Source organism: Solanum verrucosum, unplaced genomic scaffold (genome assembly GCF_900185275.1).
Source record: "Solanum verrucosum unplaced genomic scaffold, falcon-dt-bn FXZP01000125.1, whole genome shotgun sequence".
NCBI lineage: Eukaryota > Viridiplantae > Streptophyta > Magnoliopsida > Solanales > Solanaceae > Solanum > Solanum verrucosum.
Window position 1 is genome coordinate 434216 of NW_026019923.1, and position 25150 is coordinate 459365.

The following is a 25150-nucleotide window of genomic DNA, read 5'->3' on the forward strand; positions in this document are numbered from 1 at the left end:
GCGCTATATTATGTTGTCACTTCTTTCTTGGTTTTGTATTTATGAAAGTACTTCCTATTACTCCCTTCGTTTGTTCTAATTTATATCCTCCAACTTAGGATAGATATGAAGTCGATAAATCATATATATTTGTGTAGTTATAAATAAAATAAAAATATATTACGTAAATTAAAATGAAATGTTGATATTATCAAAATTAAATTAATCGAGTTAATAAATTTTATATCTGAGCGCGGTTGTCATGACAAGGAAGGAACCTCGTCTAAACTCATACACGTAGAAAGTTGAAAGCATTTCGTGTCACTTTATGGTAATTCCTTTCCTTTTGTCATTTTTATTTTTTATTCTTTTAATTTGCTTATATCATATGAACTCTCCAATTTTTCCTTTTTGTGTCTACTAAAACTTCTTACTTTCCATTTTTATTTATGTGAGTTTTGGGATTTGTAATTAAAAGGAAAATACAAGAAAAGTTCAATCTAAGGAGTTTTGATACTAGACAAGGTATGTACCTATCTTCTTAATTTGTCTTATGGTAAAGGAAGAGTTTTGCACCTTTTTTTTTAAAAAAAATTTTTAAATTATGAAATATATTTTTATCTCAATTTATATGATATAGTTTTAAATTTTGAGACTAAATATTTTATTTTGATCGCACATTCAGACATTAAAAATATATGAATAAATTGCATTTAAAAAAATTTTTACTCTCGAAATTTGAATGTCATATAAATTAAAGCAAAGGAAGTATGAATTTAAAGAATATTTTAAAGATATGGCATATCTAAAATTAATTTGAGCTTACCTTACAATTGATTGGAATTAATAAAAAAATATTTTTGTATGAATGCAGGAATATATCATATTATAAAAAGAGAAGATGCATGTACTAGTGATATCATTGCCTTTGGCTATATTGGTATTGATTTTAATAGCCATTGCTTGTTACTTCTTTGGAAGATCAAGGGGTAGATGGTGATTATATAATTATCCAAATAATTCCTCATAATAAAATAAATAAAATGAAACCCTTTAATTTTGTTTAAAGAACTTTTTATATCTTGTTGTATCATGTATGTTTCTTAATTTTGTATTTTTTTATTAGAATGAAATATTACTTTTAAGTTGTGTTAAATGATATTGTGGTATTTTGTAGAATAAAATCGAAAATCGAGCCTTACATTTTATCGTACTGTCATTTTCATATTATTTATCGTATTGAATTTGGGCTCTACCATCAATTATTAGGTTGAATCATTTTAAAAATATTTTTACTATATAATATGATATTATTCGTTTCAAAGTTAAATTTTACATGATTTTTTTCTTTCAAAATATCATTATGAAATTCTTATATCTTACGTAAGTTTTGAATGTACTCAAAGTTATTAACATTAATATGAAACTTTATTCGCTCTCCGTCCATATATAAGGAACACTCTGGAAAAAAGAATTTAAGTCCAACGCACCCTTATAAGTTAATCATAAAAAGATATCGTGTAGTGGATGATATTGCATTTTTTTTAATGAAGAGATCTTAGATTTAGGTTTTGAGAACATAATTTTTTTGATTAGAAATGCGTTTCTTTCGAATAAAATCTTATATGATGTTGATTGACATCACGATTAATCAAATTTTAATTCGGATAATCGAATGAGCGATCGAATATGAAATAGGAAAGCATCTCGTGTGTATGTGGTTATGGATTGGAAAAAACGCAACCTATTAAACCTATGTGCCAAGTATTGATGCTATAAATGAGTTGTCTACACTTTCTTACGTCAACTAAACAAAAAGTATGTTTTTGTTCCGTCTATTTTTAATTGTCATGATTTTTGTTGAATTATATAAATTTTGACTAATATTTTATGATATTTTTTTTTTCATTTTATTGTAATTTATAGTAAATTTGGATAGTTTTTGAATATCTAATTTTTTTAATTTAAAATATCAAATTAATGTAATTTAAATTAGTTTTAAAATTTTTAGTCAAATTAACTTTCGAGAAAATATAAAATGACAATTAAAAGTGGACGAAAGTAATACCAGTTATAAAGATCAACAAAAATAAAAAGCTGTCATTCACTCGTATTGAAAGCCTTTATATTCAGACACGTCATCATCTTTATCATAATTCAAAAAAAAAAAACACCTAAAAAAAAGAAAAAAAACAGCACCAAAATCCTAAATCCAATGTCTTTTTCCAGATTTTAAAGAGTGAAGAAATTAAAGTTCTGTTTCAGTTTCAGAACGAGGTGATCCATCGGTTTATGAATTTTGTGGTGTTGTCAGAACAACAAGGTAAGTTTTATTTTTTCTAATTTATTCTTTTCGTTATCGGTTATAAAATTATATCGAATATGTTCAATTAGTATTTGTTTGCTCATCTTGTATTTTTATTTACCCTTGATTCCCTTACCTTCCTGTATGTCGGCATGATATATGGTTGATGATCTCCTGTGTCCGATTAATTTAGATTCAAGTGATTTATACAAATAGGGTATTAATTTTATGAATTTGAACTTGAGATTCACAACTCGGTGATAAGTCTTGACAGATCACCAGAAGTTTTTTTTTTTTACGATAGTTTGTTTCAATAATATATGAGTTGTGCGAGATTAGTTCTGGATACATGTATCTGGCACGTTGAATTTCATGTATTTCAGATACATGTGCGTTAAATTTGCACTATTTTTGGTAGTTTAAGATCTTCTGTTAACTGAATCATAACACCTATTTGTGATTTTTAAAATCCATATAAAACTTTTATTTGTATCGTTAGTACATATAACTTAGGTATTAAAAGTCGTCTTGTTTTAACGTGTGCACACAATAATTTTGGCAGGAAATTAAAGCCTTTAGGTTTAAGAAAAACTTGAATCAATGGGTTTTGTGATTGTAATATCACTGCCATTGATTCTGATCATCCTTATCTCAGCTCTTGCTTGTTACCTCTTTGGTAAGTCACGAGGCCGCCGAGAAGCCGCCATGGTTCCTCCGTACTATGGACCGCCACCACCAGCACCTCCTCCCGGAGTCCTTTCTCCGCCACCCCAAAAATAACATTTTTACTTCTCAATATTGTAAATGTCATATTGTTAAAATTTGAGCTATACCTTTCTTTGTTTAATTGTATGTGGCCAAATGAAGTGTGTTATCCAAGCGCGTTAATTGTCTCGTTTCAATTTTATCCAATATTTTTAAAGGGACACAAGTATTTTTGTTAAAGAATTGACTAGCATACTTTTCGGATTCAAACTTCTTTGTTCTTCTAGGTTTTTTTAAGTATGTAATTGTTGTAAAATACAAAATTTTAGTAGTACTAAGTTATTCCCCTCTTAAATATTTCTTTATCACGGGTTCTTCCATCATTTTAATTTATTGAAAAAAGGATTATACTGCAAAATTTAAATGAACTATGATGCTTCGATTATAAATCAAAGAAAAAAAAATTAAAAATTCTACAACCTTAATTAGTCCATTATTGTCCCCTTGACTTCAAAGTCCATGTAAAGTAGCAACCACACTACCTACTTTAACATCTTTTCTCCTTCTTTTTCCAAGAATTTCACTAGATATATGAAGTAAAATGAATCAAAATAATTATGTCTACATTACATGCATATACAAATGAGTGGTAAGTGACAACAAAATGGTCCCAACTTTGTCAAAATTAAAAATAGAAACTTGTTGATACCATTCACTTCACAAACATATTATAATTTATCTTTAACGAAAAAGAAAGGTAATTTATTACAAAACTTCGACAATGAATAATTAAAGAAAAGTTTTAGGGATTTAACAACCTTAGCCCATTGTTGCAAAAACACTCAAAGAAACTTAAACACCCTCATCCAATTATACAAAAATATCCAGGAAACATCTATATATACACACATCCATCATATTTTCTAAATGGTCTCATCAAATATATGTACATGCATCCACCTATATTTTTTTTAAAGAAAAATCGCAAAAATGTAATGGCTTTTCTTAACAGATCTCTTGTGTTATTTCACCGATCTCGTATAGAAAAGATCATACAACCAAAATAAAATTTGTAATAGACTACAACACTTCAACTACAAATTAAAGAAAAGATTTAACAACCTTTCCATTTATTGACCTTGGTATAGTTTAAAATTGGGGACGATGATTGTTATAAAGGCCAAAAGTGACCATTAATGCTTCTTTTATGTCATGCCAAGAAATAACAGCATATTCCTAACAAACAGCCCCAAAGGAAATAAAATGATAATAAGTTCAAAACATATCTAGTAAATTCACCATAAGGTAAAAACTGAATTTGGAAAATAGCACTTGACAAACACCTAGCAGATTGGAAGAGGAGCACCATTCCAGCTCTTGAGACACTCCAACAATGGATCAATGATCTGTCCATTGCACATTGCTGTGAACACCTTGTCAATCTCCTCACCGGGCGATCGAACTTTTTCACCTGTCAACACTTCTGTTCCAAGTTCTTGTCTCACCAACCTGTACAATGGATATGATCTGCATTCTGTGATCCTGTTAGGAATTGCAGGGTTGCCACTTTCAACAACAACTCTTGCACTCTCAACTTCTTTAGGCAACACAGCCCTCAATTCGTCCTCGAAAGCTATAATCTTTTGGAAGATTGAGCTGTTCACATTCTTCTCACTTTCACCATTATTCATAGCATGATCAACAAGGACTTGTCTCAACTTCTGCATCAAAGGGTAGTTGGAGTTGCAAGGATCATCAGCATAGGCAAATAGGTATTCCCTGTCCACAACTTGTAGCAATTCCTTTTTGCAGAATCTTGCAGGATGAAGTTCACCATTAGCACCCATTGTCAAAGTTCTCTTAGCTACTTGGCTCACTGCGTTCTTAACTGCATTCCTCAAGTTCTCCTCCAAATGCCTTAAGTCGATAGCTTGGCAAAGCGCAACGAGATAGGTTGATGACATTAGCTTCAAGATGTCCACAGCCTCAGCGGTTTTCCTTGTTGAGATTAAGCCCAAGGAATTCACATCTTGGTTGTGTTGCTCAGCACTTTGTACATGGTTAGTCACTGGATTAGCCAAAAATTGAAGTTCCGAGCAGTAAGAAGCCATTGCGATTTCAGCTCCCTTGAAACCATAGTCCAAGCTTGGATTCCTTCCTGCTGAGAGATTAGATGGCAACCCATTGTTGTAATAGTCGTTCACAAGCTCCGATAATTGGGCAAACATCAATTTCCCTATTGATGCAAGGGCCAATCTTGTATTATCCATGGACACACCAATATGGGTGCCTTGAAAGTTGCCACCGTGCAAGGCCTTGTTTCTTGAAACATCGATCAATGGATTGTCGTTCACTGAGTTAATCTCCCTCTCAATCATCTTAGTTGCTGCGCGTATGACTTCAATTTGAGGGCCAAGCCATTGTGGAGATGTTCGGAGAGCATAACGATCTTGCTTTGGTTTTTGAAGAGGATCCATTTCATGGAGCTTCTGAGCTTCCTTAACATAAGAGCTGCCATCCAAAATGTGTTCCATAATAGCAGCAGCCTCAATCTGACCAGGGTGATGCTTCAACTTGTGTGTCAAATAGTCTGTGAATTCGGGCTTTCCATTCATCACTTCAGCGAAAATTGCTGATAAAACTTCAGACATAACAGCAAGAATGTTGGACTCAAACACGACTATTGATGCCATACCAGATGCAACTGCTGTGCCATTCACAAGTGCAAGTCCTTCTTTAGGCTGCAACTCGAAAAATCCACCACTAACACCAGCCACGCGCAATGCTTCCTCAGCATTAAACTTCTCACCATTGGGTCCAACAGCCTTGGAATTAGGCCTGCCAGTGAGCAAACCAACAATGTATGACAACGGGACAAGATCACCCGAGGCAGTGATCGAACCACGAAGGGGCAAACACGGGGTGATGTTGCTGTTGATCAACTTAGTAATTGCTTCCATAATTTCAAATCTAATGCCAGAGTAGCCTTGAAGCAGAGTATTGATCCTAACAAGCATAGCTGCCCTTGTTGCTGAATGTGGCAATGCGTGAGATGATTCTGTTCCATTGCCAAAAACTCCAGCATTCAAGAACCTGCAAAATCAATGTCATCAAGATTAGATTTCGAACTGAATTCTACCAATCAGGGGGCCGAGGGAGTTCATCTGAAATTCAAAGTCTAAATTTGTGTTACACGTATAAATAAATTTAAACATGTGTTGTTTTTAATTTTAGATGATGCAATTAATCGAATTTGTTACTTAGCTAATTTATAATCAACTATGGTTCCAAATGTTATAGATAGAAAACAAATAACATTAAAATGTATTTCATCTTCAAAAGAAAATAAAAAAAACTTTTTCAATAGAGTGGTGATGTCTATTGCCCGAGATGGAGCACTCAAGGTAGTCGATAAGCTATATATACGAAAAATATAAAAATTCTTTACGTTGTGAGTGTATATATAACAGGAAAAAGTAGTTTACCTAATAAGGTCCTTTTGAAGAGCACTACCATTTTTTGTTCTTCTATGAGATGTGTCACCAAATCCAGTAGTCACACCATAACTATCTGTACCTTTACTCATACTATCCATAACCCAATCACTACTAGCTTTCACACCAGCCCTTGCACTTTCAGAAAGTTCTACTTTGACCCCATTACTTTTGTTATCAGCATTTGCAATGGATGCAACTTGTGCAACTGTCAAAGTTTCACCCCCAAGTTTCACAATTGGCTTTCTAAATTCATTCACCATCTTTTTCACTTCATCCAAATGATTCCCTCTTAAAGAATCAGCAGCCATTTCCCAATTCAATGGATCATCAACATTAATTGATTTCTTGCATAATTCCATGGCTACAACTTCTCCATTAACATGTCCATTTTGTGCAATTGATGATGCCATTGGATCAAGAAAATGTCTAGATTTGTAATGGAGAAATTTTACTTAGGAGAAAATGGAAAAAAGATGTTATGAACTTATAGAACTTTTTGTTGTTGTTGTGGTGAGTATAAATAGAGAGGAACAAATGATGGTTAGGTAAATAAAATATGTGAGAGGGGAGTTGATAGGAAAAGACTAAAAATAATGGTCATTGGAAGATTAATAGCATTAGATATAATATATTTTTATTAAATTCTAGATTTTGTTTGAAAGAGACAAATTTTATTTATATTGGTCAATAATATTTAGTATAACATAGTTTTATTAAATTCTGAATTTTGTTTGAAAGAGACAATTTTTTTTTTATGTTGGTCAATACTATTAAGTATAATATATTTTTATAATTTTAAATTTTCTCTGAAGGAAAGAAATTTTATTTATATTGGTCAATATTATTAAGTATAATATATTTTTATTAAATTCTGAATTTTGTCAGAAAGAGACAAATTTATTTATGTTGGTCAACATAATTATTAAGTACAATATATTTTTATTAAATTCTGAATTTTGTTTGAAAGAGACAAATTTATTTATGTTGATCAATATTATTAAGTATAATATATTTTTATTAAATTTTGAATTTTGTCCGAAAGTGACAAATTTATTTATGTTGGTCAATATTATTAAGTATAATATATTTTTATTAAATTTTGAATTTTGCCTGAAGGAAACAAATTTTATTTATATTGGTCAATATTATTAAGTGTAATATATTTTTATTAAATTCTGAATTTTTTTTGAAAGAGACAAATTTATTTATGTTGGTCAATAAATTAAGTATAATATAGTTTTATTAAATTTTGATTTTTTTTTCTAAAGGAAACAAATTTTATTTATATTAGTCAATATTATCAAGTATAATATATTTTTATTAAATTCTGAATTTTGTTTGATAGACAAAAAAATATTTATGTTGGTCAATATTGTTAAGTATAATATATATTTTTAACATTTTGAATTTTGTTTGAAGGAAGCACATTTTATTTATATTGGTCAATATTATCAAGTATATTATATTTTTATTAAATTCTGAATTTTTTCTGAATGAGGAAAATTTTATTTATATTGGTTAATATTAATAAGTATAATATAATTTTATTAAATTTCAGATTTTGTTTGAATGAGACAAATTTTATTCATATTGGTCAATATTATTAAGTATAATATATTTTTATTAAATTTTGAATTTTGTCTGAAGGAAACAAATTTTATTTATATTGGTCAATATTATTAAGTATGATATATTTTTATTAATTTCTAGATTATGTCTGAAAGAGACAAATTTTATTTATGTTGGTCAATATTATTAAGTATAACATTTTTTTATTAAATTCTTAATTTTTTCTGAAAGATACAAATTTATTTCTGTTGGTTAATATTATTAAGTATAATATATTTTTATTAAATTTTGAATTTTGTCTGAAAGAAACAAATTTTATTTATATTGGTCAATATTATTAAGTATAATATATTTTTATCAATTTCTAGATTTTGTTTGAAAGATACAAATTTTATTTATGTTGGTCAATATTATTAAGTATAATATATTTTTATTAAATTTTGAATTTTGTCTGAAGGAAACAAATTTTATTTATACTGGTCAATATTATTAAGTATAATATATTTTCATTAATTTCTAAATTTTGTTTGAAAGAGACAAATTTTATTTATGGTGGTCAATATTATTAAGTATTATATATTTTTATTAAATTTTGAATTTTGTCTGAGGAAATAAATTTTATTCATACTCGTCAATATTATTAAGTATAATATATTTTTATTTCTAGATTTTGTTTGAAAGAGACAATTTTATTTATGTTGGTCAATATTATTAAGTATAATATATTTTTATTAAATTCTGAATTTGGTCTGAAAGATACAAATTTATTTATGTTGGTCAATATTATTAAGTATAATATATTTTTATTAAATTCTGAATTTTGTCTGAAAGAAATAAATTTTATTTATATTGGTCAATATTTTATATTATTAATATTAATCAGTCAAAAATCAGTATGTGCCAAATTTAAAAACTACTGTATAGTACAAACCAAGTGATTTTTATGTTACTGCAATTTCTTCTTGTTTTTCTTGTTTGTATATTTTTGTAATAAAATATTTTAAAATTTGACCTTTTTAGTTGAAAATTTATGGCTTTGTCTAGGAAAGAGACTTGAAGAAAATAAAGTGAGAAAAATTGAAATCTATGATTAATTCAGGATTAGTCAATATATCCCTTTAAGGATAGTCAATACATAGTTTAAGAATTGCCGCAACATTTTATATTTTCCTTCATTTCATCGTGTTTAATTAATATATGTTTATTTATTTGAAGTCCCTTTTAATCTCCTTAAAGAAAAAATCAAAAAGAAAAGAAGATTATGTAATGATCCGATTTGTCGTTATTCAAAGGCATCTCGTGCGAAACAAAAAATTCAAAAGTGCAGCGCAAAATTTTTTAAAAATTTGAGCATGCGATGATTTTGTCCCAACTTGATTTTTGGGCTAGGATGACTTTAGCCTGCCTTAGCAGGAGGCTTCCCGCTATGACGGCGGCGCTATAGCGGGCTGACAAACATTCTTCAACCTAATTAATGTGTCATCTTTTATTTTTCTCTCATTTTTTGAAAGGAGAAAATAGACAAGGGTTGCTCAAAAAATCCTCAAAAAGCATCCGGAGCAAGGGAGTAATGAAGGAGAAAAATTATCACGTCAGGTAGTTGGAAGCCTAAGGGATTTCGGTACTCGTTTTCAGTTCTAAAGTCTTTATGTGATATGAGCCTTTGAGTTGAAAGTTCAAATCAATTTAGGCCAAGAGTTGACTTTAATCAATATTTGGAGTTCGGACTCCTGGATTGGATTCAGGAGGTAATTTTAAGCCAGGCGATGTCTTGGTTCAATTTTCAAAGGTTCCGAGGACATTGTGGTCTTTTTGGGCGAAAGTTAGTTTATTGTGACGTTAACGGGTGCTGGATCAATGAGACCTCAAATTTGTGTTTCGATGATTCCATTGAGTTCAGAACGTCGAATTTGGTTGGGTAACATATCTAACTTGTGTGCACAAGATTCTGAAAATTCTGAGGGTCCTTTTTGGTGAATTTGGTGTCTAAGTGTATGTTGTATTGGTGATGTCTAGTGTCTCCTTCGTGTTTCTAGAGCTAAATTAGCTGTGTTCAGGAAGGGTCTTGTGGTCTAGCCACCGTGTTCGCGGAAAAAAGTCTTTTTTTTTCTATTTAGAGTTGTTCGCATATCCGCTCAAGCAAGCCTGTCCCAAGCCGGCCAAGCCTCTGCTCTTCCGGGAAAAGTCGCTTCCTTTTTTCGGGCCTTGACCGTAATCGCGGAGGGTCGAGGTGTTTACCCTTCACATTTGTGGATGGGAAAAGGGTTTGAAAGACCTTTGCATTCGTGAAACTTTGATCGCGATCACAAAGGGTTAGCCAGCTGGTCTCCACGTCGTGGGGCTTTGACTACGACTGCGGAGAGCATATATTAGTTTATTGAATTCTAAAATCGGGGTTTCTTTCCCATTTCACCATTGTTGGACCTTGGGAGCTCTAGGAAGACAATTTTAAAGAGATTTTTCAAGATAAGATTATTAGATAAGTGATTTTAACTCCCTTCCTTTATTACCCACTTATGATTTTATGATTTTAATATCAAAATCTTTGTTTTTAAATTCAAAGTTTGGGGGTTCTCTTGAAATTGAGTTTTTGATAAATTGAAATTTTAAAGTTGATTTCAACTTTTTTTCTTTACGATTTAACGTATGAGTTCCAAAATCTTTGGGCAATTTGATTTTCTATATAAAAAAAATTCAAAATTATCCCTATCCCTCGGTTTAATAATTTGGATCGATTCAAATCCAATTTTCCAAAATCAGTTTTATAGGTATCGATGTTCATGATTTTTTCTGAGGATTTTTTATTTGATTAAATTTTGTGGATTCAAAGATTCATCATAGAGGGAGACTCAAGTGCCGAGTTGATTTTATTCTCTTTTAAGGCAAGTGGACCTCTTTGACCTTTCGTTAAGTGAAAAAGGTATCATAAAATAAAAGTTTAGACATCATCAAAAAAATGTATAGTATCGTCAAATTTAAAGGGGAAAAAATATTTCTATTATATAGAAGAGTGAAGCCTAGGACGACCAAGGGCAAATAGGTAATTTTACACTAAAAAATGGATAGATTTTTCTATTCCAAAAGCAAGAAGGGCAAATAGGTAATTTTACATTTTACACTAACAAAATGACAAATCTCAGTTCCAAAAGCAAGATTTCTAAACCCATTTCTCTTCCATCTTCTAGAACCATCCGTCTTCAATCTTTCACACTCCAAACAAAGGATTTCAACACATTCCAAGCACAAATACTTGCTCAAATATGATTCTAAAAGCATAATTTCTTCCATCCCTCTTGTTCCAGCAACAGTCAATCGATTCGCATTTTCTGATTTAGGATAGGATGACTCTTTTTTAGAGCTTTTGTTGGATTATACCAAGTGCTAAGACAGGGGTACTTGGTTTTGGACTTTTGGCATTTTGGTGGTTGTGCTTGTGTTAATGTATGCATAAAGCTTTGATCTTTGTTCGTTTTTGTTTGTTTAGATGATTCTCTTCTTTTCTTTTGGAAATTTTGGTGGACTATACCAAATGCTTTGTACACTTGTTCTGGGATTTGGTGATGGTTCATGACTGCATGTTTGTATTTTTTTGGTTTTTGATATTGGTTTTGTCTGTGTCAGTAAGGTTTGATTTTCTTTCTGTTTGTTTAGATGGATGAAGAATATAACAAGCTTGGTGAAGGCGGCCATCGGTAACGACGTCATCACTATCGTTAAAGTTCTATATTTTTGACTTTTCGTGCTTTCCATTTTTTCAATTTCATCAGATTCAGAAATAAGATTTTCAGTTTCTTCTTCTTTATCAGAAGTTAAAGCTGTTATTCATTTTAGATCTTAACATCAGGACAATTTTATGATCAACAATCATCATCAATAGAGACTTGCTCATCTTCTTCAACTGAATTTTAAACTCTGGTATGCTTCATTCATTTTGTCAATCTCTAATGAAAGAAATAATAAATAATAAATAGTAATTAATAATTATAACTATTATAATAATTATAATAAATAAAAAACTAACAAGGCGGTAATTCAAGGGTATAATTGTCGTTTTATATTATATTAACTCTGCTTGATATTTAATTTATTTTTTATGTATAAAATATAATTTTTTACTTGTCCATTAAACCCCTTCCACGTGGCTGAATATTAAACACACAATTATAAAATATCTTCTGTCTAGAAATTTCCATCATACATATAAATAACTCTTCATCTTCTCTTCTCATAGATAGTTCATCTTCCTGTAATATCAAGTTTGTTTTGTCTTCTGTTCTTTAAATTTCAGGTAAGTTCTTCATCAAATTTTTTGTCGTTCTCTCATATATTTATCTTTTTTTTCTTCTTATTATTCACATAGCTATCTGTTAGGAATTATGATTTCAAGAAAGTTGGATTAGCACGTTTATCTGTATTTACATCACTTTAGTTGAGTTTGCCTATATGAATCTTCTCTACACATTCACCATTATTAAGGTGGTGTGGAGATGATATATTGAAAGTTGGCTATATTAGTGAATCTATCTAAAAAAATGTAACATTTATTGGCTTGGGACACCGCTGTGCTTTGTAAAGTTCATATAGGTTGTCATTTTTAGGGGTGATGCTTGATGACTCGTGGTTCGTTCTGAGATTTCTGCATTGGTTTATGCTATCTGCATTTTGTTTCTATCTAAGAGAATGTAGTCGACATTTTGCCAATGTATTATGACTAAGAAGTTTCCATTCTAATTGTTTATCTCTCATGTAGAATTTTACACAATAGACAACTGTTAGAAATCAACCATTTACAGTTTGTACAATTTTGGTGTATGTAACTGATCACCCAAGCTTATTTTTATTCGTGTTAGTGTGTAACACATTTTTCCAGTTAAATTTTATGCTGCAGCCTTAATTGAGAGGGATACTTCTTTTTAGTTGTAACAGTTATGAAATAGGATAGAGCTGTATGCTTGTCCATGGTCTTAATGAACTATTTGTTGTTTGTTTTCTTCTTTGGCTGGTGACTTTAAAATGAATAAGAAATGATAACATTCTGTTGCTTAGTGCTGACAAAAGCTAGCCTCACTATTTTCTTCTTTAGCTGGTAACTTTAAAATGAATTAGAAATGATAACATCCTATTGCTTAGTGCTGACAAAAGCTAGCCTCACTATTCTCATTTCATATTCTCTTCTGCATTACTATTTAAATCAGCCTTACATTTTAAAATTATTTCTTTAAACATGTCTATTATATTATTTAATATATGGTTTGAGCTATTAACTTTACAGAATTTCCACTTCATTGCGGTAGTTTGTTCGCTCCAGTGTTTCACTTTTCTCTAAGTGTGTGGTAAGTATTACTCAACTAATCCCTTATTTAAATCAGCCTTACATTTTTTGTATGTTTTATTTTTTTTTAATTGCGGTAGTTGTTCGCTCCTGTGTTTCACTTTTTCTCTAAGTGCGTGGTAAGTATTACTCAACTAATCCCTTATTTAAAATTATTATTATTATTTGCCAGATAATTATTTTGTGTAAAATTATTTTGATCCCAAAGATGTCAAGTAATAGAAACCATAAAAATGTGCATGCTTTTCAAAAATCAAATGCGGATAGAAATGCTAGGAGACGCGAATTATATAGATTGATGCCACCTGAGGAAAAAGAAATTCTTCTGGCACGCCGTCGAGCAAAGAGAGCTGAAATGAGAAAACATAACTTATCTGAAAGTTCAATGAATAATGATTTGACTACTGCATCATCTTCTAATTCCACCATTATTTCTGTTGCACAAAGTTCTAATCTTATGAGACAACGCATGTTGCTCCTACCAGAAATAGGTAGTACTATGCCATCAGAAATTAATTATATCAAATTAAAAGAAGTATCAAATTGTCAATTTTGTAAAGCCATAAAATTTGAATATGAACAGCCTGCATTTTGCTGTAGCAATGGTTCTGTTCAACTAAGTACACATGAGATTCCAATAGATTTAAAGAACCTTTATCTGGAAAATACAGAGCTATCAAAACATTTTAGAACTTACATTAGAACGTACAATAATACATTTGCTTTCACATCTCTTGGAGTAACTTATGACAAAGAATTAGCAAAAAGAAATAATGGTATTTATACTTTTAGGGTTCAAGGTCAGATGTATCATTTCATCAATGACTTGATTCCTATCGATAAAAAAGGAAAAAATCTTCAATTATATTTCTTTGATAGTGAAAATGAATTAAGAAATCGAATGGCATGTTCAAATAAATTAAATGAGTATGTTGTGAGAACTCTGATGGAAATATTAAAAATTAATCCATACTCTATGTTTTTAAAATCTTTAGTAGATGTTCCACAACTATCTGATTTTTATATTGCACTTAAGTGTGATTCTGGCATAGATCAGCGTATATATAAACTTACCAACAGTATCAGAAGTTGTAGGAATATGGGTAGAACAAGATATTACTGATTCTATTCTTACACCACATATTCGAATATATACAAAAAGTGATAAAAGTCAATTGGTAAATTATTATTACGGTTGTTATGATCCATTGCAATATCCATTGCTATATCCGTATGGTCAAGGTGGATGGCATTGTGGTATTAAGAAAATTAAGTGTTCTTCAAGAACGTCAACACAAGTATATTGTGAACAAGAACAACTACCAAGTATAAAAAATATGTGTTCAATAGATGGACTGCTTAACATGGAAGCCGAAGTTATGCTAAAACAAAAGCCACAAACGAGACACTATTTCTTGTCGTGAATATTATTGTTACAAACTTCAAATAAGAGATGATGAAATATAGTCTTACATGCTGGAAGATTATTCCAACAATATGTAGTAGAATGAATAGATAAAAATAGAAAGCCAACGATTAGACTTTGCTTCTTTTAATCAAGATTTAATTAGAACTGATGTATTAGATGGAGTTTTGGATGTTTTACGTAAGGGGGAAAGAGAAGCTTCACATATAGGAAACAACGCATACTTCCACTTAGCTTTACTGGAGGTCCAAGAGATATGCGTAGACGGTATATGGATGCTATTGCATTAGTGCAACGTTTTGGAAAACCTGATATATTTTTACTATAACATGTAATCCTTCTTGGCCTGAAATAGAAGAAAAACTTATATCAACTGATGAGGTACAAAATAGGCCTGATCTGGTTAGTAGAGTGTTTAGAGCAAAAGTAGAAGAATTAAAAAATGATATAATGAAAAGGCATATATTTGGTAAAGTTGCAGCATTTATGTATACAATAGAATTTCAAAAACGAGGACTTCCCCATGCTCATTTTCTTATTATACTAAATGATAATTACAAATTACTAACTCCAGAAGCATATGATCGATTTGTATTGCTGAAATATCATAGAAAATATATATCCTCTATTTATACTCATTGTTACACAACACATGACATGGTCATTGTGGTAATTTGAATCCAACAAATTCTTGTATGAAGAAAAAAGGACGTTGTAAAAATAAGTATCCTAAAGAGTTTGTAGAACCAACTAAAGGAAAAAAATTCATACCCAATTTATAGAAGGCGAAGTACAGGAAAAAGTGTGAAAATTAGAGGACACTTTCTTGATAACTCATGAGTTGTTCCTTACAATCTATATTTACTTTGTAAATTCAACTGCCATATAAATTAGAGATTTGTTCGGATGTTAAGTAACATTTATAAATACATTTGTAAAGGACATGATAAAATAACATTTCATATACAGACTAATGATGTAAACCTAGAGAAGATGAAATAAAAGAATATCAATCTGCTAGGTGGGTATCACCACCTGAAGCTGCATGGAGAATATTCGCTTTTCCTATTAGCGAAATGAGTCCAAGTGTATATCATCTACAACTACATCTTGATGGACAACAGTTTCCTTCAAAAGTACCCATATTAGTTGCAAGTAATCCCATGATAAGAAAAACAATGTTAACTGAATTTTTTTAATGAATAAATCAAACAAAGAAGCTATGGACCTAAATTTATTATATCGTGAATTTTTTGTATGGTCAACAACAAATAAAATGTGGACACGTCGTAAACGAGGTCATGTTATTGGACGTGTAGTGACATGTCATCCAACCGAAGGAGAAAGATACTATCTTAGACTTCTTTTAATGAACGTAAGAGGGCCAAAATCATATGAAGATCTGCGAACTGTAAATGGAGTACAATATAATTCATTTAGAGAAGCTGCAGAAAAAAGAGAACTATTACTTTGTGATAATAATTTGGTAGAATGCATGTCTGAAGCTGCAAGTTATCAAATGCCATCCAGTTTAAGACAATTATTTGCTATGTTATTGATTTATTGTAATCCAACAAATCCTAGAGAATTATGGGAAAGATTTGAAAGCCCAATGTCTGAAGATTTCAAAAAAAGTTCAACTTAAATGTAAGAGAAATACGTTATAAAGTATTAAATTACATTAATGATATTCTTCATTCAATGGGTCGTGACATTAATGAATTTGAACTAATTTCAGAATATATCAAACCTTCATCAATAGCAAGAGAAGCTAAAGAAGTTCATTACGAAAGAAATATCATTGTTAGTGAGGAAGATTTATTATTAAAAAATAAATTAAACACTGAACAAAAATGGCTTACAATATTATTCTTGATAGAGTATTGTCAAATAAATTTGGGGCATTCTTTATTGATGGTCCTGGTGGAACTGGTAAAAGTTTTTTATATCGTGCTTTATTAGCTACAGTAAGACACAAGGGATTTATAGCTTTAGCAACTGCAAGTTCTGGTGTTGCAGCTTCACTTCTTCCCGGAGGTCGAACTGCTCATTCTCGATTTAAAATTCCTATTGATGTCAATGAAAATTTTACTTGCAATATTAGTAAACAAAGTTCACTAGCATCTTTAATACGAGATGCACGATTAATTGTGTGGGATGAAATTTCAATGGCAAAAAAAAAATGGTTGAAGCATTTGACTTGAGATCTAATGGAAACAAATACGTTATTTGGTGGTAAAATAGTTGTTTTTAGTGGTGATTTCAGACAAACTCTTCCTGTTGTTCGTAGTGGAAAAAAAGAAGATTTTATTCGTGAAAGTTTATTGTGTTCTGAAATTTGGAATCAACTTGAAAAATTACAGTTATCGAAGAATATGCGTGCAACTAAAGATCCTGAATTTTGTGAATATTTAATGAGAATTGGTGATGGAAAAGAAAAAACAAATGACCATGGAAAAATTGAAATTCCTCATTCCCTCATTATTCCTTTTACTTCTGAAAAAGAATCTCTAAATCTTCTCTTTAGAAATACTTATCCTGATTTATACACATGTTGTACAAAAACTTCGTTTATTACTTCTCGTGCTATTCTAACAACTAAAAATGATTTTGTTGATGAAATAAATGACATGTTGATCTCTCAATTTCCAAACACTGAAAAAGTGTATATTGCTATAGATGAAACTATTGATCCAAAGGATCAAAGAATATCTTACACACTTTAAATCCTACTGGTTTACCTCCATACAAATTAACTTTGAAGAAAAATTGTCCGATTATGTTATTAAGAAATTTAAATCCTTGTGAAGGTTTATGCAATGGGACACGCTTAATATGTAATGATTTTAAACCTCATGTTATTAGTGCAACAATATCTAGCGGTGATTTTAAAAATACACATGTATTTATTCCACGAATACCACTCATGACTTCAGAAGATGAAAAATTGCCTCTTCCTTTTAAGAGAACACAATTTCCTACGATTATGTTTTGCCATGACTATAAATAAAGCTCAAGACAGATTTTGTTGGTATATATTTACGCGAACCTGTCTTCTCTCATGGACAATTGTATGTTGCTTTATCAAGAGCAACAAGTTCTCACAATGTAAAGTATTAATTAGACCACCTATAATTGACGAAAATGATGATCATTCAACATATAATGTTGTCTATAATGAAATTATTGAAAAGGCCTTTTCTTGAACTTTGTGCTTTAATTTGCAATGGTAAATCTCATATACAACTTACTTATACTATATATATATTTATTTTTATTTATTTTTTTTTTATTATATATATTGCTTTCATTATACATTTACCTTTAGCTTATCCTCTTATAATGTATTTTAATTGCAGATATTTCAACATGGCAAAAGATATACCATCAATATGATCACTCCCGATACTAAAGATTGGACCTGTATAGTCCAAGTTGTTGATAAAAGTCGACCAAGGGACAACAAAGATAAAACCACAAAATACCAAGTCTTAATTCTGCAAGATGAAGAGGTATTTATTTTTATTAATATATTATTGATTTTAAAAACCTAACTTTAATTGCGTTAACTAAATAATCCATCATTTTATAATTTTACTTTAATAATATGAAAAATAATAAGATAACTTTTAAATTTTACACAACTAATCAAACTTTACAAATTCTTTTACAGGAGAATCAAGTTCAGGCCACTATTTTCAGTACTGATATAACATATTTTGAAAAAAGAATTTGCTCCTTTCAAGACTTACTTGGTATCTGTTGCACATGTGAAATTACCACCTCTTGGATACGAAAATCCACTTAACAAATTCATTTGGACACTCGATAAAAACACCATTGTTGAACCAGTTGAAGAGGTCAAACCTCCAGAGGATCCATTACCACCACCAACACGACTAACTCTTACCACATTTAACACTTTTGAGTATCAATCCAAAGAATTTGAATTTGGTATTTATAAATTTATTTAATTATTATTACAATAAAATCTAATTGTTAATATAATAGAATATTTCTCATGATCTAATTATTCTTTCTTTATTTTTGTTTAATGCAAGATGTACTTGCCATTGTCATTAATGGCAGTCCTTCAACAAAGACTGCAATTGGAAAATGAATTCAAGAGTTTATTGTCAGGGGCGGACCCACATGTAGAGTTTTGGGTGCTCGAGCACCCATTGACCCCGACGGAAACTTTATATATGTGTATAGAAAATACTGAAAATGTTATATAATGTTTGTTTCAGCACCCATTAAACAAAGTGTTCCATGGCGATGTGGTTCTGAAGTAGGATTCTAGGAGCGCTGGTGCCCTTCATTGAGGGTTCGAGGCCCCTGCGACAACATCTATTTTTGTTGAAAAAAAGCCAACATAAACTTCTTGACTTCTTTTTCAAAATTTTGCTTATATATCTTTTTGTTTTTCCACTTTCCTATTGTATTTCATTTATTATTAAATTTATAAAAAATATTAGTAGTAAACTTCTAGAAAGAATTTTTTTTTGGCTTGTTAAAAGAATTGAGCACCCACGATCATCGAATTCTGGATCCGCCACTGTTTATTGTCATGGACAAGCTATAAGTATAATATAATATATATATATATATATATATATATATATAGAAATCACATATTGTCAAACATGTAAACGTTATATGTTTAGCATTTATTTACCTCCTCTTGGTTGTAAACCTGTTTGTGACCCATACATGTAAACCTGTTTGTGTTCGAAATTTGTCGTGTGATGAATAAACTGTTTATGTCTTACGAGTCGATGACGAATAGATTGTCTGTATATTTGTTATTCATGCTTTAACAAGTTATTTTAGCGCATATTCTCAGACAAAGCTGGCTATGATGGCCTAATAGACCTTCATACACCAACTCTATAATTGTTGGAAACTATATCACCCACATTGTGGTTTCTTTGCCATATGTTTGAATTTTGATCTTCACCATTGTATCTCCAAATCATTTCATCAGTACGTCAGTAAATTGCAGTCCATCATGCTCCTCGCTTAATTTTTCAATTAACAAGATGATCTTTGCCTTCTTAGTAACCCCTCTGTAAGTTCTCAACGTTGTTCGCTCCTTGACTCCTTACCTTTTTCAGCAACCGTTAGCAATTCTGTATGCATAGCATCATCATAGCTTCTGTTCTAACCACCATTTTTGGTTCATCAGGATCCTTGCGCGAAGAATACTCAAGATTCCCACACGCCGATTGAAGGATGAACAGTTATGTTATCAAGACAAGCAACTCACTGCTGTATTGATGAATTGTTTCAAACATTCTTTTTATAATCTCCCTTTTAATATATGCATCCATAAGTTCCTTGGTAGTATTTTTCCTATGGCATGTAAGCCCAATCTGCTTAGGACTTGTTCCTTTGGCAAAAGCGAATCGCCATAGCATCTGCCTCCAATAAAACTCTTGACAAGATTTCACCTTGACTGTGCTAACAAAGTACCAATTCCTCCACTGGTAACAATGACAAGCTCATTGCAGCCACATTCACAGCCTTACCTTACTTGGATATAAATGCAGCATTAAAAATGGGCACAATGATACCCAATGAAAATGAAATAGCCAAGGCTTACTGGCTGCCTGGAAGGAATTTGGCAAATGTTCCTCGTTATCTTTTTCATGTTTCTTGGTTCTGTCCTCAATTCTTTGTCTATCTTCATTTGATCTTCCTCTATGTCCAATTGGAGAGCAACTAGGAACAAACTCTAGGCCACTCGCGTATTTGTATAATCTGACTTAATTTTATTATTATAATGTTTTACAATATCACATATCTTCTGTAACTTTATTTTAATGTTTGAAAATATCCTTCAAAAACATATGCAGGAAAAAACCACAAAATGACACTTTGGGAGGAATTTCATAGATCATGAGGGAGTTAAACTTTTCAACCAACTTCATGATCACATTCTTGCTAGGAGAATTGGGAAATCACTTCAGGTAAAAGTGCAAATAATTTTTTTTTCTTTTTGAAAAATATAATGATGAAACTAAAATACATATTCACAATGCACGTAGGACACTGAATAGATTCGTTGGTTTGACGAGCAACTTCATACCACAGGCTGCCGCGCATTAAGCGCGGTAATATACATTTTATTTAATGCACTAAATTCCAAATTATTTGAGATCCATAAAACACATCTTTAAATCTTATTACAATCACAAAGTTTTACAATTTCACTTTTATTTCTTTTTTCCTAATCTTTCTACAACATTTTCATAATTTTACTTGGTTATAGATCAAAACAATTGAAACAAAGCTTGTTGCTTTGTAAGATGAAAAGTACAACTCCAATAGGTCTATTATGTTGATCCATTTGAGGTGAGTTATATCTGTGCTCATCCAATCACAACCTCCGGTAAGGAAACAACAAGTATAATTATTCTATATTTTTTATTTACAGTCAAAAATTATTTGGTATATTGAATTTGAAGGACAAGTATTTAATGTTAGGTTGAATTGTCCCTTGCAAGTCAACGCTTTAGTATCTTGGCATGCTCAAATTGGTAAGCCAATTGTTCACGATATACGTGCGAAGGGAAATCTACTGCACAAGTTTCCACCATCCACAACCCCCTCTTATTCCTAGGTATATTTGCTCTTTCTTCAAAATTAATAATAACTAATTAAAAATATTTATTTTCTTTTTAAAGAAATATAAATGTCTTAACTAACCATTATTTTTTTTATTCTTTCATCTGATTATCAAAACAGATGTCAATTTGATAGTTACTATTAAGGACAACAACGGTTTTGCATCAGCTATTGTTTCGGATGAAATTGTAGAGAAAATGTTGCAACTCACTTCAGAAGAATTTATGAAATTTGCTTCATCAAGGTACATATCACTATTTTCTCACCAAATAATCACAAAGAACTTGTTGTGATTTTGTATTTTCATTGTTTCTATTTCTACTCTTGAACACTAAGGTTCAACTCTCCGTCAATAATCTCCTAAAAGTCTGCCCATTGGCTTATAACAGCTAATGAAGACTAAATTATCAATTACTTATTTTAAGATTACTAATCATATGTATATATGTAGTTAAACTATGACCAATTACTTTCTGTAATTACGTGAAAAATATACTATCTAACTTTCTAAGAGTTTCAACTTAATGAACATATGACTTCCTTAACTTGAAAAGGATACTATAACTCTATAAGCTTAGAACTTTAGCATGAGAGACTTTGTAATAAAGATTTATTTTTATGTATCATGTAAGTTGTAAAAAACTTTTATAGTAGGAACATGTGATTGTAGTCATGCCTTAACTCTAAAAGAGGTTTTAACTTTACATACTTTGATGTATCTCTTACATTATTGTCGTAAAAGCGATACCTCAAGTCTTAATTATTATGTATCCTAAAACCAAAGAAATTCACGTACTAAGTGTTATTCTCTAAAGGATCACTATGTAACCATAAATAAAGACCGGCAGTTGCATACAAAAGTTTTTCACTTTAACCATTAAATTGGGAAGATATAAGACAAAACAAATAATGACATCAACTTTAGACATAAAAAAACAACAACAAGAAATTTGAGAAAAAACAAAAAGACATTGTAGATTGAGAGTGATTTTAAAATAAAAAGAAGTGAACTCACAGATGAATAAAACTCCATCTTTTTTACAAAAAAGTTTCATTAGCAATTATTACTTTATGAGCTACTTGCATCCTACTTCTTGAACATATGACTTCCTTAACTTGAAAAGGATACTATAACTCTATAAGCTTAGAATCTAGCATGAAAAAATTTGTAATAAAATCTATTTTTATGTATCATGTAAGTTTAAAAAAAAATTATAGTAGGAACATGTGATTCTAGGTCATGCCTTAACTCTAAAAGAGGTTTTAACTTTACATACTTTGGGTGTATCTCTTACATTATGTCGTCAACGTCTCCTTCTGTAAAGTGTTTCAATGTACTCTTTCAATCAAATTCATCATATCTTATGTTCGTTTTTTTTTCTCCAGCACCTAACTTATACTTTTTGTTATCTGTTTACAGTCAACTTCTTTATAAAAATATTATCATTGTATATATTTTTTTTGGCTTTTATCCATCTCACATGATTACCCATTGGTTGAGCGCTTTGTGCATAAACTGTCATGCGTACCTACCATAATAGGTGTGGGCGTTTTAGAATTGTTGCATGTTTGACTCCGATTGGTTGAAAGACCTTAAATATTGAATTTCAGTTCAGATGTAAATACATAAACATAGAGATATTGATTTTCCTTTAAAAACAACTTTAATAAAAATATTCAATCTCTTTCTATTTGTCTGTTCGCTTTATTTTCTTATTATTATACACATAAAATATACACTATTAATGATTTTGTTATTATTAAAAAAAAAATCATTTTTTTTCAGAAAGAAACATTATCGCTCCAAAATGTGGAAGATCAATTGAACGGCAAGATATTCAACATTTAAATGAAAAGGCTATTCACAAAAAATGGATGCAACACAAAAATTATTCATTTTGTCTTACCTGGAGAAACAAGATGTAATTCATAAACCAATGACATCTACGACTGTCAATGTTACAAATGCGAAAAAGCGCACAATTGAACATCTTAGTTCAGGGGAAAAAGAATATCCAAGCATGGCAAATAAATATAATCCTTCCACCCACAAACATAGCATGGAAATGAAAAATCCTCCCATGAAAAAGAATTAAAAGGTATTTAAATTATTTTGTACATGGTTTAAAATTTCATCTTTGTAATTGACTAATATAAATAGGATTTACTTATTTTTGAATTTATTTTCTTTGAATTCGATTCAGAGACACATTATCTTTTATTGTTTTGAATTGCAGTTGGAACACTTTTGTTGTGGTTCTCAAAACGGTCATTTTTTGCACTCTTTTGTTGCTGCCACTGAATGTCGTGTTTTGCAAGCTTCTGATGTTGCTATGTGGATGCCTTGTGTTCCTCTTCTTTTGTGGAAATTGAAAATAGTTTCTCCTGTGATAGCAGGTTAGTTAAAAGTTATCTTTTTACAGGTACTTCTTTTATCACTTAAATGAAAATATATTCTTTCTGGTATTATAATGATTGTTATCATTGAAGACTATTGTGTTCATTTTTAGTTCCTAATAGATGATGTACTTTCCTCGATTAATCTTGTTGGAATAACCACCATAAACTGATAGAATAAAAAATTATCGTACGAAATAACAGTTACTAATTAAAAACTTGTGAAACAAACCTGTTTGGTAGAACTATTTGCCTATCTTGATTTATATGACTATTATACAACTCTCTTCAGTAATTTCTCCTTGTTGATTTGTTTGAGTTTTTTCCTAATGGCTTTCATTAAACATAGGGGAATGCTTTTCGATTCTGGCTTTTTATCATTTTTAGCTTCTGGCAGATAAAGCCTGTGTAATTGTTTCTTCACATGCAATTGCGCAACCACTTTTCCATCATTGCTCAGGTATATAAATTTCCAACATATACCCAACATGCCCACACTGGTTGGAGGTGTAACCCTGTCCTAAGTCCCAACGTTAAAATTGTCAAAAGAATCTTACAAGACATTGTTAACTTTGAATAAAAATATTGTTTGTCAAAATCCAAGTGAAGCTTAATAGTGGAAATGCTTGGTGAGAATAAACTCTCTCCCCCCGAAGCCAAAAAACAGAACAACATGGAATAAGAGCTTAAAGAACACAATTAAACAACAATTCATGATAATAATCTATGGGTAATTTTGTTGCATTGTGCATCTGTTATGTTATTTTCAAAAGGGAAATTGGTGTCTCTGTCCGCTTTCTCTTTAATTTATTTCTTTTCACAAAATGGCTACCTTAGAACTTATTATAATGGTTTCCAGATCTACGTTACAGAAGATCAAAAAAGAATCTAAAAACACTTCGCAACCCCATCAGTGCTTAGCAGTTGCTTCCTCACATTCCTATAGAATCTTTTTGTTAGCTTGGAGCCTCTCCGGGTTCAGAAAATCTTGCTATAACCTTTTGTTATAAAATTCCTACCCTCCCCAGGCTTCACCTGTGAAATTGCACTGTGTATGTTGTTGTTGAGAAGGAAAAAATATGTAAGTTTATTGAAAGTTAAATGTCTTGGCCATGTGATTTATAGTGCTTCTATTATTAGCGTTACATTGTTTGCTACTGTGTTTAGTGCCTATTGTAAAGTTAGATTGTTTAATTTATAGATCCTAGACTTGCTAACAGATATATCATGTGTTGTATAACTTAATGTGATTTTGTGCTGACATTTAATCCCTCATTTTGAATGTAACAGGTGATTTTGATAAAAGATGG

General features: G+C 30.6%; 1 protein-coding gene and 2 long non-coding RNA genes across 5 annotated transcripts in view; 2 read left to right on the top strand and 1 right to left on the bottom strand.

Annotated features, from left to right (window-relative positions):
- The first annotated feature begins 2111 nt into the window (after nt 1–2111).
- Nucleotides 2112–3023, top strand: LOC125823833 (uncharacterized). The gene is made up of 2 exons (XR_007442735.1): nt 2112–2302; nt 2847–3023. It is a non-coding gene; the product is annotated as an uncharacterized LOC125823833 (long non-coding RNA).
- Nucleotides 3024–4321: 1298 nt separating this feature from the next.
- Nucleotides 4322–25150, bottom strand: part of LOC125823576 (phenylalanine ammonia-lyase-like) — a 44770-nt gene continuing 23941 nt past the window's right edge. The window contains exons 2-3 of one of the 3 annotated variants that reach the window (XM_049502946.1): nt 6475–6565; nt 4322–6082 (exon numbers count right to left, since the gene is read on the bottom strand). In XM_049502946.1, coding sequence (XP_049358903.1) covers nt 4333–6082; nt 6475–6565 — 1841 coding nt within the window. In that variant the 3' untranslated portion in view covers nt 4322–4332. Of the gene's footprint in view, nt 6083–6474; nt 6942–25150 lie in introns of those variants that run through there. The other 2 variants (XM_049502935.1, XM_049502940.1) reach the window with 2 other exon arrangements.
- LOC125823822 (uncharacterized) lies at nt 18189–18922 on the top strand. Its single transcript, XR_007442733.1, has 3 exons — nt 18189–18325; nt 18487–18767; nt 18875–18922. It is a non-coding gene; the product is annotated as an uncharacterized LOC125823822 (long non-coding RNA).